The sequence below is a fragment of the Uloborus diversus genome, chromosome 5 (genome assembly GCF_026930045.1).
Source record: "Uloborus diversus isolate 005 chromosome 5, Udiv.v.3.1, whole genome shotgun sequence".
In the NCBI taxonomy this organism is placed as follows: domain Eukaryota; kingdom Metazoa; phylum Arthropoda; class Arachnida; order Araneae; family Uloboridae; genus Uloborus; species Uloborus diversus.
This window is the reverse complement of record NC_072735.1, coordinates 70,132,917-70,153,547: the sequence shown is the minus strand read 5'-3', so window position 1 is coordinate 70,153,547 and position 20,631 is coordinate 70,132,917. Positions and strand designations below refer to the sequence as shown.

At 31.1% G+C, this 20,631-nt stretch overlaps 1 protein-coding gene across 1 annotated transcript in view; it reads left to right on the top strand.

The window, feature by feature from the left end:
* Nucleotides 1-526: 526 nt before the first annotated feature.
* The window catches only part of LOC129221873 (homeotic protein ultrabithorax-like), a 53,762-nt gene continuing 33,657 nt past the window's right edge, over nt 527-20,631 (top strand). Inside the window, exon 1 of the mRNA XM_054856240.1 lies at nt 527-977. Within this exon, the coding sequence (XP_054712215.1) occupies nt 527-977 (451 nt within the window). The remainder of the gene's footprint in view (nt 978-20,631) is intronic.

The window sequence follows — 20,631 nt, the reverse complement described above, 5'->3', positions numbered from 1 at the left end:
TACGCGCATCCACGGAGCAGGGAGATGTAGACAGAACAATAGCCTTTGGATTGCTTTTATTTTTCACCCCGCTGCAAAAAGAAAATAGAAAAAGCGAAAAAAGAAAAAGAAGAGGGAGAGAGAAAAAGACTCCGGGAATGAGAGAAGGGGAGAAAAGAAGCCCAAGATTCGAAGCGTCGCGTAAGTAGACGCCGCGGGTGTGCGTAGTTCCAATGCTCTTGAATGGCGGCAGGATACAACAATACAGAGAAAAGAGTTCGGTGCCTTCTGATTGGTTGGGAAGCGACCTTCCGGGGTTTAAGCCCAACCAGCTATGTCTCTTCCCGGCTAGCAGCCATGGCCAAATTTAATCCAACACGTTCCTAAAAAATATTCCTCTCTCTCTTCGAACCCCCGTGGAAAATTTCCCCCCGCGCATGCAAGGGTGTCGTAGCAGTGGGTGCTACAGACGCTGGTGATTGCCGCAGAGATTGTTATTTGTGAGTTTTACGACTGTTGTGTGTGTGTTTATCTTCCTCACTCGGCAATGAACTCGTACTTTGAACAGAGCGGCTTTTACAACGGGTCCACCGCCGGCGCAGAGCCGACTCAGTCGTACCGACTTCCGCAGAGTTTGTTGGTGCCGCCTTACGCGCCCCGCAATGCCCACGAAGGGGCCCCTTACGCGGACGCTAACGGGGCCCCCGTCTCTAACGGGCCCTCCTGCAAGGTGTACGCTCCTTCCGGGGCCGACGCGGGCCTCTTCAAGGCCGAGTGCCTGGCCAAAGAGGCCACGAACGGCTTCAGCCAAACTGTCAAAGATATGGTCAACTGGTCTGGTGTCATGAATAGGGCGACCAGCGAGCAGATGAGAAGTTATGCCACCGAAAATTCGGCCGCCCCTCGTGTCACTGACGCCTGGCAGCAGTGTTGTCAAAACTCGCCGGCGGTGGCCCAAACGCCGGCCAATGCCTTTTATCCATGGATGGCCATCGCAGGTGTGTATAGTCTCCTTGTTAAAGAAACACATTTTAGCACTCATTTGAAAGGCATTTTAGCACCCATGTTTAAAATCTGCAATAGAGTGTAAACAAAGATTTTTAGGATGACCATCGCAGGTGTGAATGGTCTCATTCATTGAAAAACACATTTTATCCCTCATTTGAAAAGGCACTAAGCATCCATTTTTCAAAAGCTTTTTTTCCTCCGATGGCTATTTGCACATGTGTATACATTGTAAACAAACATTTTTAGAAGGCAAGGAAAATATTTAAGATGGGATATGGTAAAAGTTTGAAGAGAGCTATGGTTAAAGTTCGTTTCTATTGTGTTTACAAAAAATCGGGTAGCCCCCTCTCATTCTTTAAGAAACACATTTTAGTACTCATTTAAAAAGACATTTTAGCATCCATTTATGAAATCTCATCATCCTTCGTTGACTATTACACATGTGTAGACAAACATTTTTAGGATATTCATCACATGTGTTATAGTCTTATTCTTTAAGGAACACAATTTAGCATCATTTGAAAGACATTTTAGCACCCATTTAATTTTTTCCCCCTTCGATGGCTATTTGCACAAGTGTTTAGATTGTAAACAAACATTTTTAGACCGTGGGGTAGCCAGAATAATATTTTAGATTGGATAGGATAAAATTTTGAAGATAGCTATGGATAGTTTAAGTTCGTTTCTATTGTCTTTGAAAAACAAATCGGGTAGGCTCCCAATGCCCCCTTTCATTCTTTAAGAAACACATTTTAGTACTCATTTAAAAAGGCTTTTTAGTACCCATTTTTAAAACCTTTTTATCCTTCGATGGCTATTGCATGTGTATTGATTGTAAACAAATATTTTTAGGATGGCCATCGCTGGTGTGTATAGTCTCATTCTTTAAGAAACACATTTTAGCACTCATTTAAAAAGGGATTTTTGCACCCATTTAAAAAATATTTTTATTCTTGGATATCTATTGCACATGTTTATAGATTGTAAACAAACAGTTTTACACAGCGGCATATAGCTAGAACAATTTTTTTTGTATGGAATATGGTTAAGTTCCTTTCTATAATCCTAAAAGGAAAATATTGCGTGGGGGGGGGGGGCAAATGCCTTTTGGCAACACATTTGTTTTACTAACTACTTTGAAAGATCTTCATCTGCAGTTGGCTGTCACATGTGTAATTATTCTCTGAAGTTTTAGCACTTCATTTTACACACATTTTTCTAAATATTGTTTGACAAATATTGAATCTCATTATTAAAATTTATTACTAGGACAAATGGTGAGGAAGGAATTGTTAATAAGGGAGAGAAGGAACTCCGTTCGTGAAAGAATAGAAAGAAAAAAACATTACATGATGATTCACTAATAAACAAATAAAAATACCTTGCAATACAATCTTTTTTTCTTTTGACATTAAATGCAGTTTATGCATTATTAAAATGTGTTTCTGAAAGGCAAAACTGATCAATCTGATCTGACATATTTATTACCCTGGTGATTGTATCATACACATATTCCCATCTATGCAATCCTTGGGAGTTATGCAACAGTGAAAGAATCCAATGGTTTAAACGAAATGATTATCTAATTTGATTAGATCTTTTTTTAACTTTACATTTTTTTTTTTCCAAAATGTGTCACCATGATTCTTAACACTGCCAGAGTTAAATACATGGTTTTTTGCTGAGTGCTCTGCTGTTGTTTACAAATGACCTTGCCACAGTTAGATTGTTAAATGTCCAAACAAACATCACTAAGATTTATATGACTAATCTAGAAATGGTTACAAAAGCAAATGGTGTTGCTTTTTCATGTTATATTTGGTTTTTATTATGAATACAAATAAAATAAATTTGAAAACCTCTTTTTCTACCAAAAACAAATCAAATCAAAATATAATGAATGATTGGCGATAGGTTTAATAACATCATTAATAATATTGATTGTTTTAATGATCATTATATCGGTATAATTTTAATATTTATTACTCATAATTAAATATTCTCATGTTTATGTTCTTCAGCTGTAATTGACTTTCGTGAGGCGCAATAACATGCTTCAGTTGTGTCCAGTCTTGACACAAGTTTTTTTTTAAGCAATGAGAATCAGCTTCTGTTGCATCATTATAGTTTGTGTGGTGTGTCAGAATTAGCATTCAAGTACTAATAAAAGAACAAAATTTAACATCAAATACAATTTTTCATAATGCATTTTTTATCTTGTGACTGAGACTACTACTTCTTGTATCTCTGAAAAATAATCAGTGTTCTGAGTTGCACATAAAATTACCTCTAGGGTTTCTTATCAGATTTAGGTTTCTTAGCAGATGATATCCTAAAGTTTAGCTTCCTTTTTTTTCTTTTTTCTTTTGTACAATCAGAGTATGAAGTTTCAATTTTAATTTTGAAAATAGATCGTATTAAAATTTCGTTTTGAAATATTTAGAAAATATGAAAAAGAATAATTTTAAATATTTAACTGTACTGCAAACTGTGAAATTGATTAAGATCTAATTTTATATAATCATTGTTGAAAATAAGTCCAAGTCCTTCCTTCCTAATTTCAAAGACAAAAATATACATTGGACCTTTAGAGAACTCACATGTTCTTCTGCCCCCCCCCCCCCTCCCAGTTGCTCAACGTTAAATTAAAAAAAAAAGAATTGACATTTGGTTGTCCATTTGATTTGAAGCTCTAAACATAAACAGAAAAAAAAAATTTTTTTTTTCGTTTATAATACTTATTTATGACTTTAAGAAGTATTCGTGTTAAGTATAAGATCGTGTTATTCTCTTAAGTACAACTTAAGATAGTAACACGGTCATATTTAAACATTAAAATTTTTTTTTTGAAAGTTTAGATTGAACAGGTAGATGAGTATTAAAGAATTAAAGCATGTAAGGTAAAAATTACTGAACATAAATTAATAGCATACCTAATATATTTTTTTAAATTAAGAATAATGCTAAGCTGCTTTCATTAAAAAAAAATTGTTTATTATGTATTCTTAGTAATCAATGTGTTGTAATATCATTAGATATCATTTTTTTTACTTCTAACAAGTTTCAGAAAAATACATTTCTGAAAGAATTTTTTTTTAATGCGATTTACATTATATTCTGAATTTAGTTACATTTCAAGCAACTAAGAACATCATGTGCATATTTTGCTAAAGCTTGGAGGGGGAGGGGATTTTTAATTCTTGAACTATGTTAGAAAAAAAGTCAAATTGCAATTTATTTTCATTTTTATTGAATGAGATTTAATATGTGGCACAAATATTCAATACTAGGCATATCTTTAAAAGCAGGTATTGTTGCACTATTTTTTTTTTTTTTAATGCAAACGGTTGAAAACATATTAAAACAAACTTACAAGCTTCAAAACATTATGCAAATTGTATCTACAACAGTAATCAAAAGGATATTTACTTCTTATAATTTTCAATCCAGCTAATGGATAAAATAATAGTCAATGCATCAGTAATTTATGCTAAAATTAGATTTAAATTTAGATTTCTTCAGAAAAGAGCTCTTGTGCAAAAACAGTTGTGCTTGTTAAATAGACTTTAAAAAGGAAAATTCTTAAGAATTTGAAAAAGTGAATATTATGCATTTTTTCTGTTCATATTTAAAAAATATTGATAGACATTTGTTAAAAAAATTACTGAAATATACAGATTTATGTTGTAGGTAGAGTAAAACCTGTGAAGTTGACCACCTGTCTAAGTTGACCGCTTTTTTTAGGCACGGAATTAGTCCTTATCATATAAATCAACCTTTGTAAGTTGACCACCTGTTTAAGTTGACCACTAAAGTAGTGCACCGCAAGTGGTCAACTTACACGGGTTTCATTGTACATCTTTCAAACAGCTTGGATTTTAACTAGAGTACTTTGAAAGATGTATAACATAAATTCGTTTAAACTAATAATATTTCTACATTGTCTCTCGAATCAGCTTTAAAATAGAATTTTGACTTTTTATCTGAGAAAAACTCCTAATTAACGAAGTTGACTGCTATAATGGTACTTGCATATTTGGCATACAAAATAATTGTTATAAATTCTTATAAAAGAAATGTGGTATAAAACTAAGTGTAGAATTAATGTTAAAACGTTTTTGAAATTTTCATCCATTTACTCGTGTTTTAACTGTAAAACATAATTTGGAACAATTATGCATCAATTATATTCATGAACAAAACAAAAAATAACCTTTTCAACTTGACCATTCTTTAATGATATTTAAATGAGTCACAATCTCGGAAATCACAACGAAAAGATTAGCATTTTTAATATTAAACATAGTTCAAAGATAAGTCTCAATACATCAATTTGGTGTTGAAAATGTTTTTGTTGAAAAACCAGATTTCTTCAGAGTCTTACAGGTGCAGAATAAATACATAAATAAATACACAGTTCAACAGATTTGCAATAATTTCAAGCAGTTTATTGTGAAAACAACGTAACAATTATGTATGTATGAAGTTAGTTATACTTTACTCAAATAATTTTAAACACCTTCTTTTTTTATTATTTTTTTTTACATCTGCTGCTGAGTAAAGTTTTATATTCAAGTCTAGAATCAAAGAAAATTTCTTTCACTTGTAGGTCTTTAATGAACTTAAAATAACTCTCTGCACAATTTTATAACATAAAAATTTGAATGTTTCAGCCCTTTGATTGAAACATTCAAAAATAAAATGAAGATTAAAAAATAGATGCTAATTAAACCTTTTAAATTCACGTCATTTTGTTAAAGATCACTAAGTAACTTTTTTCTCTTCCGTAGTTCACACAAGTTGAAGGATATTTATTCAGTTTTTCAAAAAAAAAAAAAAAAGTACGAGTTCACCACAACTGTAAAAGAATCAGTTGTTATGTGCATTAAAAATTACTTTTATCCAGATAAAGGTAACTAAAGTTTTCTTTTCTTTTTTCTTTTTTTTCTTGAAGGCGTGAAAATCTACTCCTTGACATATTTTAAAGGAGTGAAATTCATTTTAGAATTTTGGAGGACAGAATGAGTAAATACAATTACAGTTAAAAATTCCATTAAAAAAAACTTTTCAGGAATGGAAGATAGTAAGAAAGAAAGAGATATGCATTGTTTATATTTCTAACCCTTAGGATGTTTGACATTTTGAATTTAGCAAAATAAAAAGCATTAAAATGCAATATTTTTAATTCGTTCCTCCTCTTTCCCCACGATGCTAAAATTTTATTCAAAATACAAAGCATGGAAATAAGCTTGATTAAATTGATAAGCTATTTGCGATTTTTAACACGTGAAATACAATTTTAGGAGCGTTAAAAATATCTCTGTTTTTATCATTATTGTTTTTGTAGGTCAAGAACTCTTAAAATTATTACAACAATTATTAATTCAACTTCTGTCGCAACAGTAGCCACTTCAAAATAATTGTTTTCCCCCTCCAAATCTCGGAGCTTAATTTAATCTGTTTACAAAGAAACGATAACATTTACTGCTCCTTAAGATGCTATAGTGACCAGACAGATTTTATTCGATATTAAGCGGTTTATCCTTCAAAATCACAGGTAATACAGTCTTTAGCCGTAATGACCTGTTAAATGCCATTTATGGGTACTTTGGCGAGGTTTTATGACACTAGTAAATTCTTGGCGTAGTCTTTTAAGAGTCCTCCTGTAAACATGTCTTTATTGCAAGTTAAGTGTTGTAAGGAGGTGCCCAGGATTGACAACTATTTTCGGGATACCCTTTTCCCAGTATGAGCCATAAAAATCTCCCTCCCTTGAATAGGGCCTCTTGAAGGGTGCGCTTAAAGGCCGCTTTTATGCGTCAATTCCAGCTTGTTTCATTGGCAGTTGGCGGACATCAGTGCTGCTACTCCCGGGGGCGCGCGGCGCAGAATGTCGTAAAATTGATGGAAATTTGAAAGCTTATGTAATTTGGGCCTCTCTCCGATTTTTTTTTTCTTTTCTTTTTCTTTTATTTCAGTTACACCGTTGATTTGTTTTTATAGCTTTCTTTTTTCGATTTTCTTTCTTCCTTCGAATGTTTTGTTTATTTATTTATTTTTTATCAGTGTTGGAGGAGTATTATTATTTACAATATTTTAATCCAAATTAGTAGAGAAAAGTATTTTTTCATGTCATGCAAAGAGCATGACAGCTGAATAAGCAAACTTATTTTAAATAAAATGTTCACTTTTGTGCGATAAGTTAAAAAAAATATAACAACCAGAGATATGTCCCAAGTTTTTTCCGAGGTGTAAAAATACTGCTTGACACTTTTATAGAGGAGTGACAATAAGCTGTTATTTTTAAGATTTCAATTTTCAGTGAAGAGTACTGACGCGCCTTACAGGGTAAGAATAAACTTTACCGAGTTAAAAATGTTTCCTCTAAAGTAGAGTTGTTTTCATTCATCTGGGAAAGGGTACATTCAGTAATCTTAAGAACAACGATTTTTACCATAAAGTTAGTTTTCCAATCAATTTAATTCTAGGTGAAGTCTTTAAGTTTAATTGAACCGTTCTTTAAGATTCCGAGAATAAGATCAAGAAATATTAAACTTCATATATTTTATCGCGATATGTGAGTCAAAAAAAAAAAAAAAAAAGAAGCTCTTGGAGTCGTCTTTTTTTTTTAAACTTCAAGCAAAGTTTTATTTCAAAAAATTATTATCATTATTTTGTTTAACTTTTTCGCTCAGTGAACTTGTCTATAATATGACCACTGTTGTTTTACAAATGATTTCATGCACTTTTGCTATCAACTTTATAGATTTGATAAACTGTCAGTTTTTCGTCAGTGGTTTAACACCTCACCATTCGACAATCAGCAGGAACCACAACACTTGCAAGTACTCTTTGAGTGCGCTTAAGCCGTTTGGTCGATGTAATACGATACAGAAAGAACCAGGGCTGCAAGATAAGCCATAGTTCAGTGGTTTTCCTTCAAATCTTAAGCTTGTCAACATGGCTACTAGTCTACGTAACGATCCAGTGGAATAAAATACCTCTTTCCAGATAATACATCTTTATTGCTTGCCCATTCTTCGCTTCTTTCAATGGGTTGGTGTAGTTAGATCAAAGTTAGCCTCATATTTCACTGCAACGTTAAGCGATATTATGTGGATGGAGCCAGCGTAGCGTTTAATGTAATGGGGTTGTAAACATTTCTGCTTCTATCGCAAGGGGAACTTAATGGACTCTTAGTATGGCCGTTATGATTTCGCGAATGTACTTTACTTGTCAGAAGTGGGACCCTTCAATTTATATGAGCATAAACCAAACTATTTACATTCTGATATCTTGTTGATGTATAATAAGTGTTCTAAAGTGATGGCAGTAGTTACCGTTTGGGTCTTGGAGAAAAGCTTTTTTTTTTTTCCTCCGTCTTGCTTTGATAAATTTTTTTCTTTTTTTTTGTTAACGAAGTCTCATGCTCAGATTTTGTATTTGTTTGTCGCTATTATGCTAAGTAAACATTGAATTAATGTATTTATTTCGTTTTAAAAAATTGCCGTCACTGTCTTAGTCTGAAAATTTTACGTGAGCTTTCATTTCGCTTATTAGAAACTTAGTTCGTTCCATATCTATTCAGTAGTAAAGCAAATATTTTGTTTCATATCGTTTATTGGATATAATGTAATGCATAAATCTTTGGCATTTTAGTAACTCCTGCTGTACATGTCGTCGTTTCTAAAAGCTACCAAATTTTAGATTTTAGAATGTGTTTACTATAAGCATGCAAACTTTTTCCCTTTAGGGATGTATGAGCAATTATATGTTTTGGAAAGCCTATGTTATAATTATTGCTTCAACTTTAGAAAGGTAAATAAGAGTGGGGTGGGGGTGCTGTTACTTCTATTTATAATTTTTTCAATTTTAAATTCATTGAAATAAATTTAAAGAGCACAAAGTAAATCAGGGACAGTGGTGAATTTCCAATATCACATTTGAGAGGGGTCCTCACAAGTATAAGGGCCATGAAAGGCTTAAGAAATGCACGTGATGAATATTTTACCTGTGATAGATAAAAGGACCCCCAATAATTCATTGCGACAGGCCCCAAATAAGTATATAAGCCATGGATCAGGAAATAATTTGCAGGGGAGCTCAGCAACTACAATTGTATGAAAATTTGAACATTTTACGGAGTTAGCAAAAGCACTGAAGAGTAGGTTTTCACACTTCCTTTGTTAGAAAAAAAAATATCCCTGGTTTTAATTTAACAGAAGCACGTATTCACTTGGAGTCTGTCTTGAATGCCTAATTTTCTGCAATAATAACAGATTTGAAATTTAAGTCGCTTAGTGTTGAAAATTTCCTTCAACTAAAAATCTGGCGTTTTAAGTGTCTATCTAACGCTACAGAGGAGGTTTTTTTTTTATTTCCTTTCTTGACCGTTTTCTTAGGATTCAGATGATAATAGATGAATGTTTGTCAGCAAAAAAAAAAAAGGGCTCTCTGTTTAACGACTTTCAAGGGATCAGAAAAAGTCGTCCTTCAGTAGAAAGCGTCCTTAAATAGAGAAAGTCGTTAAATATAGCGTCGTTAAACAGAGAGCCAACTGTATGTATGTATATATATATATATATATATATATATATATATATATATATATATATATATATATATATATATATATATATTACATTTAGCGTCTAAGAATAATTATAACTTCTGCATGTGAACTTAATTTGAATTTCAAAGTGTAAATAAAAAGAAAAAATCGATTCTGAAAAAATGAAAAAGAACAGCAAGAAAGAAGTGAAATTCATAAATGAAAATGGGATCGCATGTGGTAATAAAATATTTCCAGGGAGAAATTTTGATTCAGTTTCACAGGTGTAAGTTCAACTTTGCTATGCAAGTTGTCTAATAATATTCCATCAAAATGTTTTTTAAGCCTCATATGTATACTGTGATGAACAACGAAAACAATTTAATCACAGTAATCTAGCTCATCTAGCCTGTTGATTAGAATATGTAGGTTGGATTTTTACCGGAATTGGATTGTTTCCTTACATTTAAAAATTGTTTGAACTAGTACATAACATTCTGAGTTTTGAACTTGAACTAGTCCCTGTCACTGGTTTAAGGTAACACTCACGTCATGGATAGTTATAATTGCTGGGTGCATTGTCTTTTATAATGGCGTTCCTATCGAACTATAATATTACGCAAAATTAAATAGCGAGTATAATTTCCAATTTAGGTTGCATTGTCGTTTGAAATGGTGTACCTTTCCAACTGAAGGTTTCCCCCCAGTTTCGTCGACACAAAATTTCCTTCCCTTCTGTTTTTCAGTTTCAGTCTTACCTTTTGATATAAGGATGAGGACATTTGAAATGTCGGCGAGACTGGGGGTAAATCCAACTAAAGCAGTGCGTAAAACTAAATAGCTAGTAATTTCATGAAATACTGGGCAGAAAATCGAAATTCACAACTACCTTTCCATATTTTGTGAAATTCGAAAGTAAAAGAACTAAATTTGTATCAGGATTTTATAGTTATGGTCTGTAACTCCTTAAGGTAACTAAAATAAGATATATTTGTAGAAACAGTGCTCCTATCGAACTACCGGTAAGCAAAAAGCAAATCACAAACAAATTCAGTATTTTGCTAAAGTTCTCAGCGTATAGGTACATAATTTCTTATGGGAATTTTCTCATTCAAATTAGCAACTCCAGTGTTATTAAAGATCAGTTTTTTAGCTCTTTCTTTCCTTCTACTTACCTCGAAATATTTCATCCAAAGCGTTGATTGAATTTCCTCGCTCTTAGATAATAACTTCAAGGATTACAAGGCAAAATCACGTATCAGTCACTAATCCTATCTAAAAATAAAACGCACTTTTTCCTTCTCTGTGTAATCTCCCTGTCCCCATCTGGGAATATGTATTTCCCCCACAAGAAAATGATCCATTAGGTGCAGAAAATAATCTTTCCGACAAGCTCAAGAAGACAAGAACGCTGTTCTTTGACATCCAGTGCCACACAAGCGTTGCTTTAATCCAAGATGGGGGGTGGTCTTGTCTGTCCTCCCTCCCGAACATGATAGACCCCAATAAACGAGCTTCTAAAAGGCTCTGGGGCACCTGTCAGAATTGCAATAGACGGAAAAGTGCCTCCGCATGCTAAAGCAGTCTTGTCTCAGACGAGAATACGTGAGAAGCAGGTTTAATGATGCATTTGGCAGTGATGCCGTTAAAAAGCGTTATGTCCTGAATCATATAAATGCGGCAAAAAGACGTTGAATTGCTTCTTTGGGACGATATTTTTCGGAAATACTGAAAAATATCATTCGGCATATACTGCATTATGAAGAGTTATTTTCCTAAATGAGAATGCATTAAACTCTCTGGACTTCGTTTTTAAAACTTGGGTTTTTAGTTTTTAGTCATATTAAGAAAGACTTGCATGATTTTTTTTTATTGTTTTTTTTTTATTCTAACTGTCCTGTTACTTACAATATATTTTATTTTATTTTCAAAAGTAAAGATTGAAATATGGATACCATTATATCTTTTTAAAGGAGTCAATATCAAAAACTTTCAAAACCGAAAAAAAATTTTTTGAACGCATTTTCATTTTAAATTTATTAGTTTTCTGATATTGTGCTAAGTATTTGCGTTCGTGTGTATGTTAATACTCCTAAAAGAGCCTATTTAAGGATATTGAAAAATGTTGTATTCATTTAAAATAAGATTTAAAATTCAACTACAATTTCTAGCATTGTTTAAAATCTGTTCTTTAAAAACGAATAGATATGTAGCTGAAACGTGAAACGTTCTTCTTTTTTGCATTTATATATACTCAAGCCCCGTTTATACGTTTTTGAAAGGACTGTGTGAAAAAAGCGTATTTATGAAAAACTATATAACAGGTATACCTAATACGTTTAGATTCTGCAGGGAGCAATTTAAATAACGTATAATTGATTAAAACGTATAAAAGAGAAACGTATAAACGGTGCTTCCCATACACAGTCAATTCGCGATAACTTTGACTTATCGGAAGTTCGACCTACCGCTAGTTTGGGTTTTTGACATTTTAATAATAAAAAACCATCGAATATTTTAATTAATGTGCACATATGCAGACATTAATTAACAGACAAAATTGCAGAACTTAAAAGTTCAAGAAAGCACAGTATGTGCATAGTAGTAATCAAAAACATTGAGAGGAAAAAAATCAAAAGCAGGATCTTGATTTCGATACTGCTGAAGCCTCTTGAATAGAGCTAGCTGATTCTACTATACGAAGGTGCTCATCTTCATTCGTTTCAAATTCATGGATTCTACCGCTTTAGAAGTTTCGTTTTTTCTTTAAATATCATTGACAGAGTATTTGCTTAGACATCTTTAATAGTAAAGTCAACTCACTCTGTCTTTCAGGAACTTATCAGCAAGTGATAGAACTATTGAATGAAGGGGAACGCATCTTAACCTAGATCAGCCTTTGAATAGTTACAATCATTTTACTTTACAGCTTAAAAGCAGATTCGTAGTCCAGCAACATGTCTAAGTGTAAATACAGTACATCAAAAGAAGACAAGCTAACTTATTTCCCCCACATGTTACTCCTTTATCGCACTTTTACTCAACAGTTGGCTTCTTGTTTTAGAGGTCTATTGTGCAGAAATTGCAAGTGAAGGTGAATCAATTTTTCTCTCATAGTCATTTGTTTGTTTGTTTGTTTGTTTCTTTTTTTTTTTTTTGCTCTTTCGAAATAAATTTTGGGTCATCTTTGAAAAAACTTCGAGTTAAAAGAAGTTAAATTCGAGATATCAAGAATAATTAGCATGGAATCAACGACAAAGGAATCGGGACTTGATAAAAACTTCGCGTTATGATAATATTCGAGTTATCGCGAATGAACTGTATATTTAAAAACCCCTTTTATTTTATTTTCAGCTATTTCTATGAAGTTACCAGATAGTTTAACTTCCCGTAAAACATGAATGTTTATTTCTAGTGAATCCGGACATGTATAGTAAAGTAATAGAAAAATACGCATGACATTTAGGAAAAATGTTTGTTTCAGGGCGAAATTACGAAAGAAATTTTTATGCACTGAGAGAAACATAATTAATTGCCTATATTACACTAGCCATCGGAATGGAATGGAATGTTGCTGCCATATTTTTTTACTGTGATTTTGGTATAAAACTGAAGGAACAAAGTTCAGGAAAATAATAGTGAATGAACAGTTGCATGCAAGTGCTTTTTTTCTCTCTATAAATTCGCTTTTAAATGCATTTTAGCTATTAAACTACCAAGACAAATTTTCTTTTAGTTTAATATATCAATGTGAGGACAGAAGTATAACTTCATCATGAATAAGGACTAAAATAGTAAGCAGAAACAATGAAAGGCAAATAAAAATAATACAATAATGATAATGATCCAAGTAAGATTCTTAACAGTAGAACTGTGAGAATTTCGCTTCAAAGAACTACCGAACAGTCAAATCCCATGACGAGAAATTCAAGGAACCTCAAATTTAATTTGTTGTAACGGAAATTGCGTTGTAATTGAATTCAAGTAATGTTATAGCAATTGAAATGTAACTTAACATTTTTTTTTCTCTGATATGGACGTTCATTGTATTCGCATATGTATCCGTTGCGTATTCGCTGTTATGACGTCGCGTTACGTGTTCGCTGTAATGAGGTTTTACTGGAGTAAACAAACACATGTGCAAGTAAATTTGACAATTGATCCTTAACAAATAAGAAAACAATTAAAGAGTTGAGTTAGTGCTTTTTCGCAACAAAACTAACTTTTTTTTTTTTGATTTAATTTATTAGTGCGAGAAGAAGATTTAGGTATGAATAAGTAAAAATAAGGCTAACAAGAACAATAAAGTGAAAGTAAATATGAGAAGAAAATTATATTGATGCAAGTACGTTTATTATAAACACTATAACTGTAAGGATTTCGCTTCAAAAAACTGTAAACAAACATACGTGTGTGTAAATTTCAATGAAGTTTTAGAAAATACATAAAAGAGCTTTGTTTAACTGACTGAAATGTATTTTTAACACGAGCGTCTTTGCACGAAGGAAAAATCAATTGTATTGTTAAATTCCTGTTATTTAATATTTATTGAGGCAACAAAACATAACGAATGATCCAGACCGCAACTGTCTCATTTGCGTATTGAAATGTGCTTTCTACTTCCCTATTACAGGCTTCGTTGCTTCAAGGAAATGTGCTCAAAAATATTTCCTCAAAAACAATTCAGATTGCTTAAATAAACAATATGCATTTTCTTCATGTTTAAAGGTCGTCTCGTGCTCAAAAATGTTTCTTGGACGTAATACCGGTAGCTTTCAGAGGTAATGAACACATTCAAAAGTACATAAAATACATCTTTGAAAATTTTATGAATGGCGAGAAGAGACAAAGATACTTGTCATTAAAAAGGAATTCAAGTTTTTTTATTTTTAGTTCAAAGAATAGTGGCCCAAACTCGCTTTTTAATGGATCTACTGACCAAAACTGGTGAACTAAAATTAGGGTACGAACTTTGGGGAAAAAAATGTTAGAACAAGCTGGTGAATGACCATTATAGAATATCAGTAAAAACATTATCATTACAATAATTATTTCGAAATAACTTTACTGATAACTGCTTCTGTCTTACAGATTTCGATTTTTGTCAGTTGCAACTTGAGTAGACAAATAAGTCATTTTAGGATCTATTATTTTTATTATTATTATTACATAATTCAGGCCTCATTTCTGTTTTCAGGCTTAGGGGCGGGAGGTAATTAAAACTAATGCTTAAACTTTGAAGAAAAATATTGAAGCAAGCCGATGAATAATAAATCAAAGAATGTCAGTAAAATGCATTGTCGTCAAGTAAAGTGCATCAGTCACTTTTACAACTACAACTTATCCTCTGAAATTTTTTTTAAAAAATAATTATACTGCTTCTGTCTTGGATTTTTCCGAAGACTTTAGTTCTTTGACAGTAGCAACACAACTACACAAATATTCGGTGATTTATTATTATCTTTACACAGCATTATCATCACAATCATTTTTATCAGTCACTTTAACAACAATAACCTATCCGATAAAGGTTAACTGCTCGGAATTAATCCATGAAAATTTGAAAGAATTCGAACAAGCTCATTTTTGATGGATCATCGATTACCAGCAACATATCTCCACCTTAATCAGTTTTATTAGCCACTTTCTAACTAACCATAACTTAACCTCTTGAAGTTAAGTTCATTGCCCATCAATCAAATAAATGCTATTAAGATGTTGAACTCATCTGATAATACATGTGTTTTAGATCAAGCATTGAAACCTTTGGCCGTTAATCTTTCCATAACCCTATTTTTTCTCAACCCGTCAAGCACTCGTCGCTTTCTTACGTATGTTTACACATCGTGCTTTTGAGGCGAACCAAAATAAACACCTCCGGAAAACCTTATCTACGCACAGGCGTTTTTCATTCTTCGTTTTTTTGTATGCGGTGACAGTTATTGCGCATAACATCTTTTACAGTAGTGCTTAGTTCTGCTTTGGTAAGCCTAGGCATTAGTTAGTAGCATAGAACAGGATGCCTTGCGTAAAATATAGATTTTTTTGCGTTGCATTTCGGATGTAACCGCATTATTATTATTACGTATTACTATTTTGTTATAATAATTAGTTTTTTGTCATTACATTGTCCTTCAAAATGTCATATATTGTATTTTATTCATTTACTTATTATTTAAACCCCACCAATCGCCACCGTACCAACACTGGTGAGGATTTAACCGGATGTGGTGATTGGGGGGAACAGAATAGTTCATGAGCGACCAAGCACTCGCTGGAGCAATTTTGGTATAATACAGAAACACATATAAAAGCATAAAACCATTGAAATAAACTAAGGATAGAAGTGAAAATGAATGGCTGGTAAATACTATGGAAACGTCAATAAAAATTCCTTGTAAGCTATTATGCCGAATATTTGAAGTCTTCTGCTAGTGATATGATCCTATACTGTATGGCTAGAATCCTTAAGTGAAAGGCGAGGGGTGCCGCGGAGTGTTCATGACTTCTGCTTGTGATATGATCTTGTACTGTACGGTCAGAGTTCTTAAGTGAAAGGTGAGGGGTGCTGCGAAGTGTCCATGATTTCAGTATGTATGTAAGGTAGAAATGCGTTAGGGTGCTTCAAAAAAAAAAATTCCAATTTTTCGACGGGTGCCGCGAATCAGAAAAGTTTAGGAACCCCTTCTGTATGGTACTATAAATTTTCAAACTAAAACTTTGTGATTTATTGACTCAGTTTTATAATCATTGAAAAACGGAATTGCTTATGTACTGTTATTTAAAGCTTTAAAATGAATTAAAATAGTAATAATAGTAATAAGCATTATTAAACAAACAAAAACAATATCTAGACGATTAAGTGTCATTATTAAGTCTACATTTTAATCTTTGTCTTTATTTATATTATTTATATTATTTATATTATAAAAAATATGTATTTTTTTTAATATTACTTTTTTATATTATTATTCATTTTTTTATTATCTGCTTCATATCTCAGCTTTTTTTTTTTTTAAAACTGGTACATGTGAATATTCTTTTATGATTAAATCTTCGGAATGTTAATTAAACAATTCAGTTGCACAAGCATTTGTTTACGCATTACTTAGTGTTACGTATCATTGAACACATTTTCGAATGTTTAAATTATGTTTTAATACAACATAGTCATTAATTTTTTTCATTATTCTAATCACTGAAGCGGTAAATGTTAAAGAGCATGTTTCTGATCGATATTTTAGCATACTTTCTTAAGTGACGAAACAGAAAGTAAACGCATTTTTTTTTCCAAAAAAAAAAACAAAAAACTACATAGTATATTTTATTTCCCTATTAGTTTTGAAACTTGGAATTCGAATAAAGCTTTCACGTAATGTCATTAAATCGATAGCTGAAATTTGTATCTAAAGATTGAAAAATATAGCGAAATATTACAAAATATTCGCTTGTCTAGTATGAATTTTATCGTTTTCTAATACCACAAACGCATATAATTACATGTGAGTGAAAAATAATTTTTTAGTGTTTTCATTTCATATTTTGCATAGAAATGTAACCAAGAATATGTACACACGAAACATATTTGAATCACAGAGGCTTTCTAGAACTGCTCTATTTACTGATACTTTATTGGCTATTGGGAACAAAAAGATCGTAACGATGAGCCTCTATTGGATGGATTTGATGTTTATGCGGAGTAACTAGAACCGCCCTAGGAAACATAGCACAATGTCTACTCTTGATTGAAATGAAGCATTTTTTTTAGCTGGATTAATATGTTTTCTAGTTTTGGTTTAAAACTAATAATTCAATTTTACAGTATAAGAAATGATTGAAAATGAGAATACTCTAATTCTTGAAACAATTTGAAAAAATTCAAATAATTACATAAAGCAAAATTCACATAATTCTAAAAAATTAATAGATTACTTATCTTTAAGTTTTTGCATTTAAGTATTGTTGTAATAGATCGTTGGGTTTAAATTGTTTTTACTGCTGTTAATACTGACCGTTTTAATATGATAGTATGGAATTTGAACTAATAGCTTAATTTGAAACTATTTCATTTATACGTCGACAAAGCCAAAGCTGCTTTGCAGAAATTTACTTACAAAATGAAATACATGTTCCAAAAATTATAAAAAAAAATACTTCAAAGTAATAAAAATTAAGCATTTTAGGACACTAAAATATAATCATTTTTTTGTTATTAAACTATGATAAGTTTTCCAACAGTTGAAAATTACTAATGCGTAAAAGTGCATTAACTGTTTGTTAAAAGTGAGCAGTAACATTTTAGGTAAGATGCTTTTCTTTTTTTTTTTTTGTCTTTTAAGACATTTGCATTTAGTGCCACGATTTGACACGTGAGTATAATATTTGAATCCATAACTTAACTATAGCTGTAAAAAGCATATTTTTAGTATTTTTTTTCTTCTCACTGAAAATTATGCATTCGAAATTAGATGTCATACAGTTAGTTCTCTTCATAAGTTTCTTGTAGGTTTAAACTGACAATTCAATTCGAATTTTGAAAACGTTTTCTATTTATAAAACACAAGTTTTCTGAAGGAACATGAGTTCATAATTTAATACTTGACAGTCTTATTGTTATGGCTTTTTTCAGGATTCATTTTTTGGTGTTAGGATTATTTTCTTAGTGTTTAGTGTTTGTTTATTTATTCTATCATTATTATTTTTTATTTATTTTTCTTTCTTTTTTCCTTCTTTTTTCCTTCTTTTTTTTTTTTTCAAACGCAGTTATTGCACCACAGTCACTTGACTGCATTGCTTATTTAATGACAAAACAATGCAATGTCTCATGATCATAAGTAAAAATGTAGCAACAAGTGCAATGCTAGTAACTATCAGGTCACTTTAAAGACTTTAAACGGATAGTTACTTTGAAATACTATAGTAAAAAGCATTTCTTCAAGAAAATGATCGGAAAAATTTAATTATCCTAACTTCATGCCGAGAGAGACAGAGATACCGTTAAAAAAAAATAGTATCTTCGAAGTTTATTGATAACGGCTACAGTAGTTAATAGATTAAATGACCTTTATAGTACCAATTTCTGTCTTATAAATATATATCGTTTTGCCACTAACTTACTTTAAATAGGAACCACAAGCACAATCAAGAATAAATTAAATTGCATCTATTCATTTTTTTAAATGAACTCATGCGCGGATATTAGGGGCTTATAATGCTCATTTATGCAAGCTAATACGCAGCACTAAATATATTTTGACAAATGTGTATGAATGACAAATTCACAAATCAAATTCACAAATTTTAACCAATGAGTGTTCTAAGTTACTGTTTTACACTGTAGATATTAAATAAAATTACCGAACAATACTTAATGCAATATATCAGCGTGAAAAATCTATTTAATAAAATGTTTCTATAACATTTGTCATAAAAATATTTTCAATTTAGTTTTTTAGCTTACTAAAAACATTCACCATTTTGTCGGGGATTGTTAAAAAAAAAAAAAAAAACACACACACACAATATTATGGGTTGCAGAATTGGACAAAAAAAATATTAAAAAATTTTCCCCTTAGAAATATTTAAAGATATAACAAAAAGGAGGAAAAAAGATTTTTAAAAAAATAGTTCTTTATTTTTTTTTAGTATTTCGGTAAAGGGATAATAATTATTATGGGTAGTTAACATTATTACAGCCAAATTAATGACGTTAAAAGAAATCTGTTGCCTTTTAACACAATTTAAAAGTTCATAAAAAGTAAACTTATTATTATTTTTATTTATTTATTTATTTATTTTTTTGAATTTTCATTTGCAATAACGGTTAAATAATTGTGCAACTTGTAACCTAAAAAAATAGTGTAGTAAAATTTCGAATAGTGAAAAACTAGTGTTGCAAACATAAATAATATTTATTTATGGTAAAGAGATGAAGTATTTTGGAAGATTAATGGAATATAATTTGATGGGCATGAAGTTTCATGCTTTAGAACTAATATTCAAATTAATTAAAATAACTGAGGCATTTTTAGTGAAAATCAAAAGCATATCTGATTTCTACTTAAAATAATGTGACAAATATGAGTAATATTAATTATAATTTTGTTGAGTTTGTGCAAAGCTTTCTTCTTCCTACATCGACGAAAAAAAAATCAGAAAATGACACGTTGAAAGTATGGGTTGACTACGACGAGAGATGCTGGATTATGAGTAGAAAATAGAATAATACATCTCCAATTTAAATTGACTTCATATATTTTTCTTTTTAATGAGGACAAAAATGAATAAAAATTCAAGCTTAATTTTACTATGCAGTAACATCGATTTTCACTACGCAAAATTTTTCTGCAAAATTTTTCTGCGCGGTTTTTCTTTTTTTAATTTAGATTAAATTAGAACATAGATTGCTGAAGTATTAACGAAACAATTTGACTAAGAATGTTCTTTAAAAAACTTTTTGCTTACTTTTTGTATATTGCTATCACTTTTTTTTTCACTTGTACAAATTCAAAAATAGCAGAGAACTAAAACGAAAGATACGTAAAGGGAAGCATAACAAATTATGAAAAAGCAATTAATATTCTGAATAAATTAATATTTGCATTCGTGTATAAAAACTTAATTTTTCAGAAGTTCAAAGTAAAAATATTAGGTGCTTAATCAAAGTCGGATAAAATTTACTTATTATGCTAAAAATGCATAAAAGTAAACCAGAAGATAGAATACTTGAAATGCTGAACAACATAGAATTCTATTAACAGTAAGGTAAATGATGCTGGATTATTAATGGAACAATTGAACTAAAAATATTCTTTATAAACATTTTTGTTTAATTTTTGTATATTGCAATCATTTTTTCCCTTTGTATCAATAAAAAACAGCAGAGAACAAAAACTCATGATATGCAAAAATGCTATCATTATTTTGACAGAATTAATTATTAGTTTTCGTGTATGGAAACTTAACATTTCAGAAGCTCAAAGGAAAAATATTCGGTGTTGCGTGTTCAAAGCTGAATAAAATTATCGTACCTTTCTATGCTAAAAATGCTTAAAAAGGTAATATTTTTTTAAAACACATTTCTGAGTTCTAAC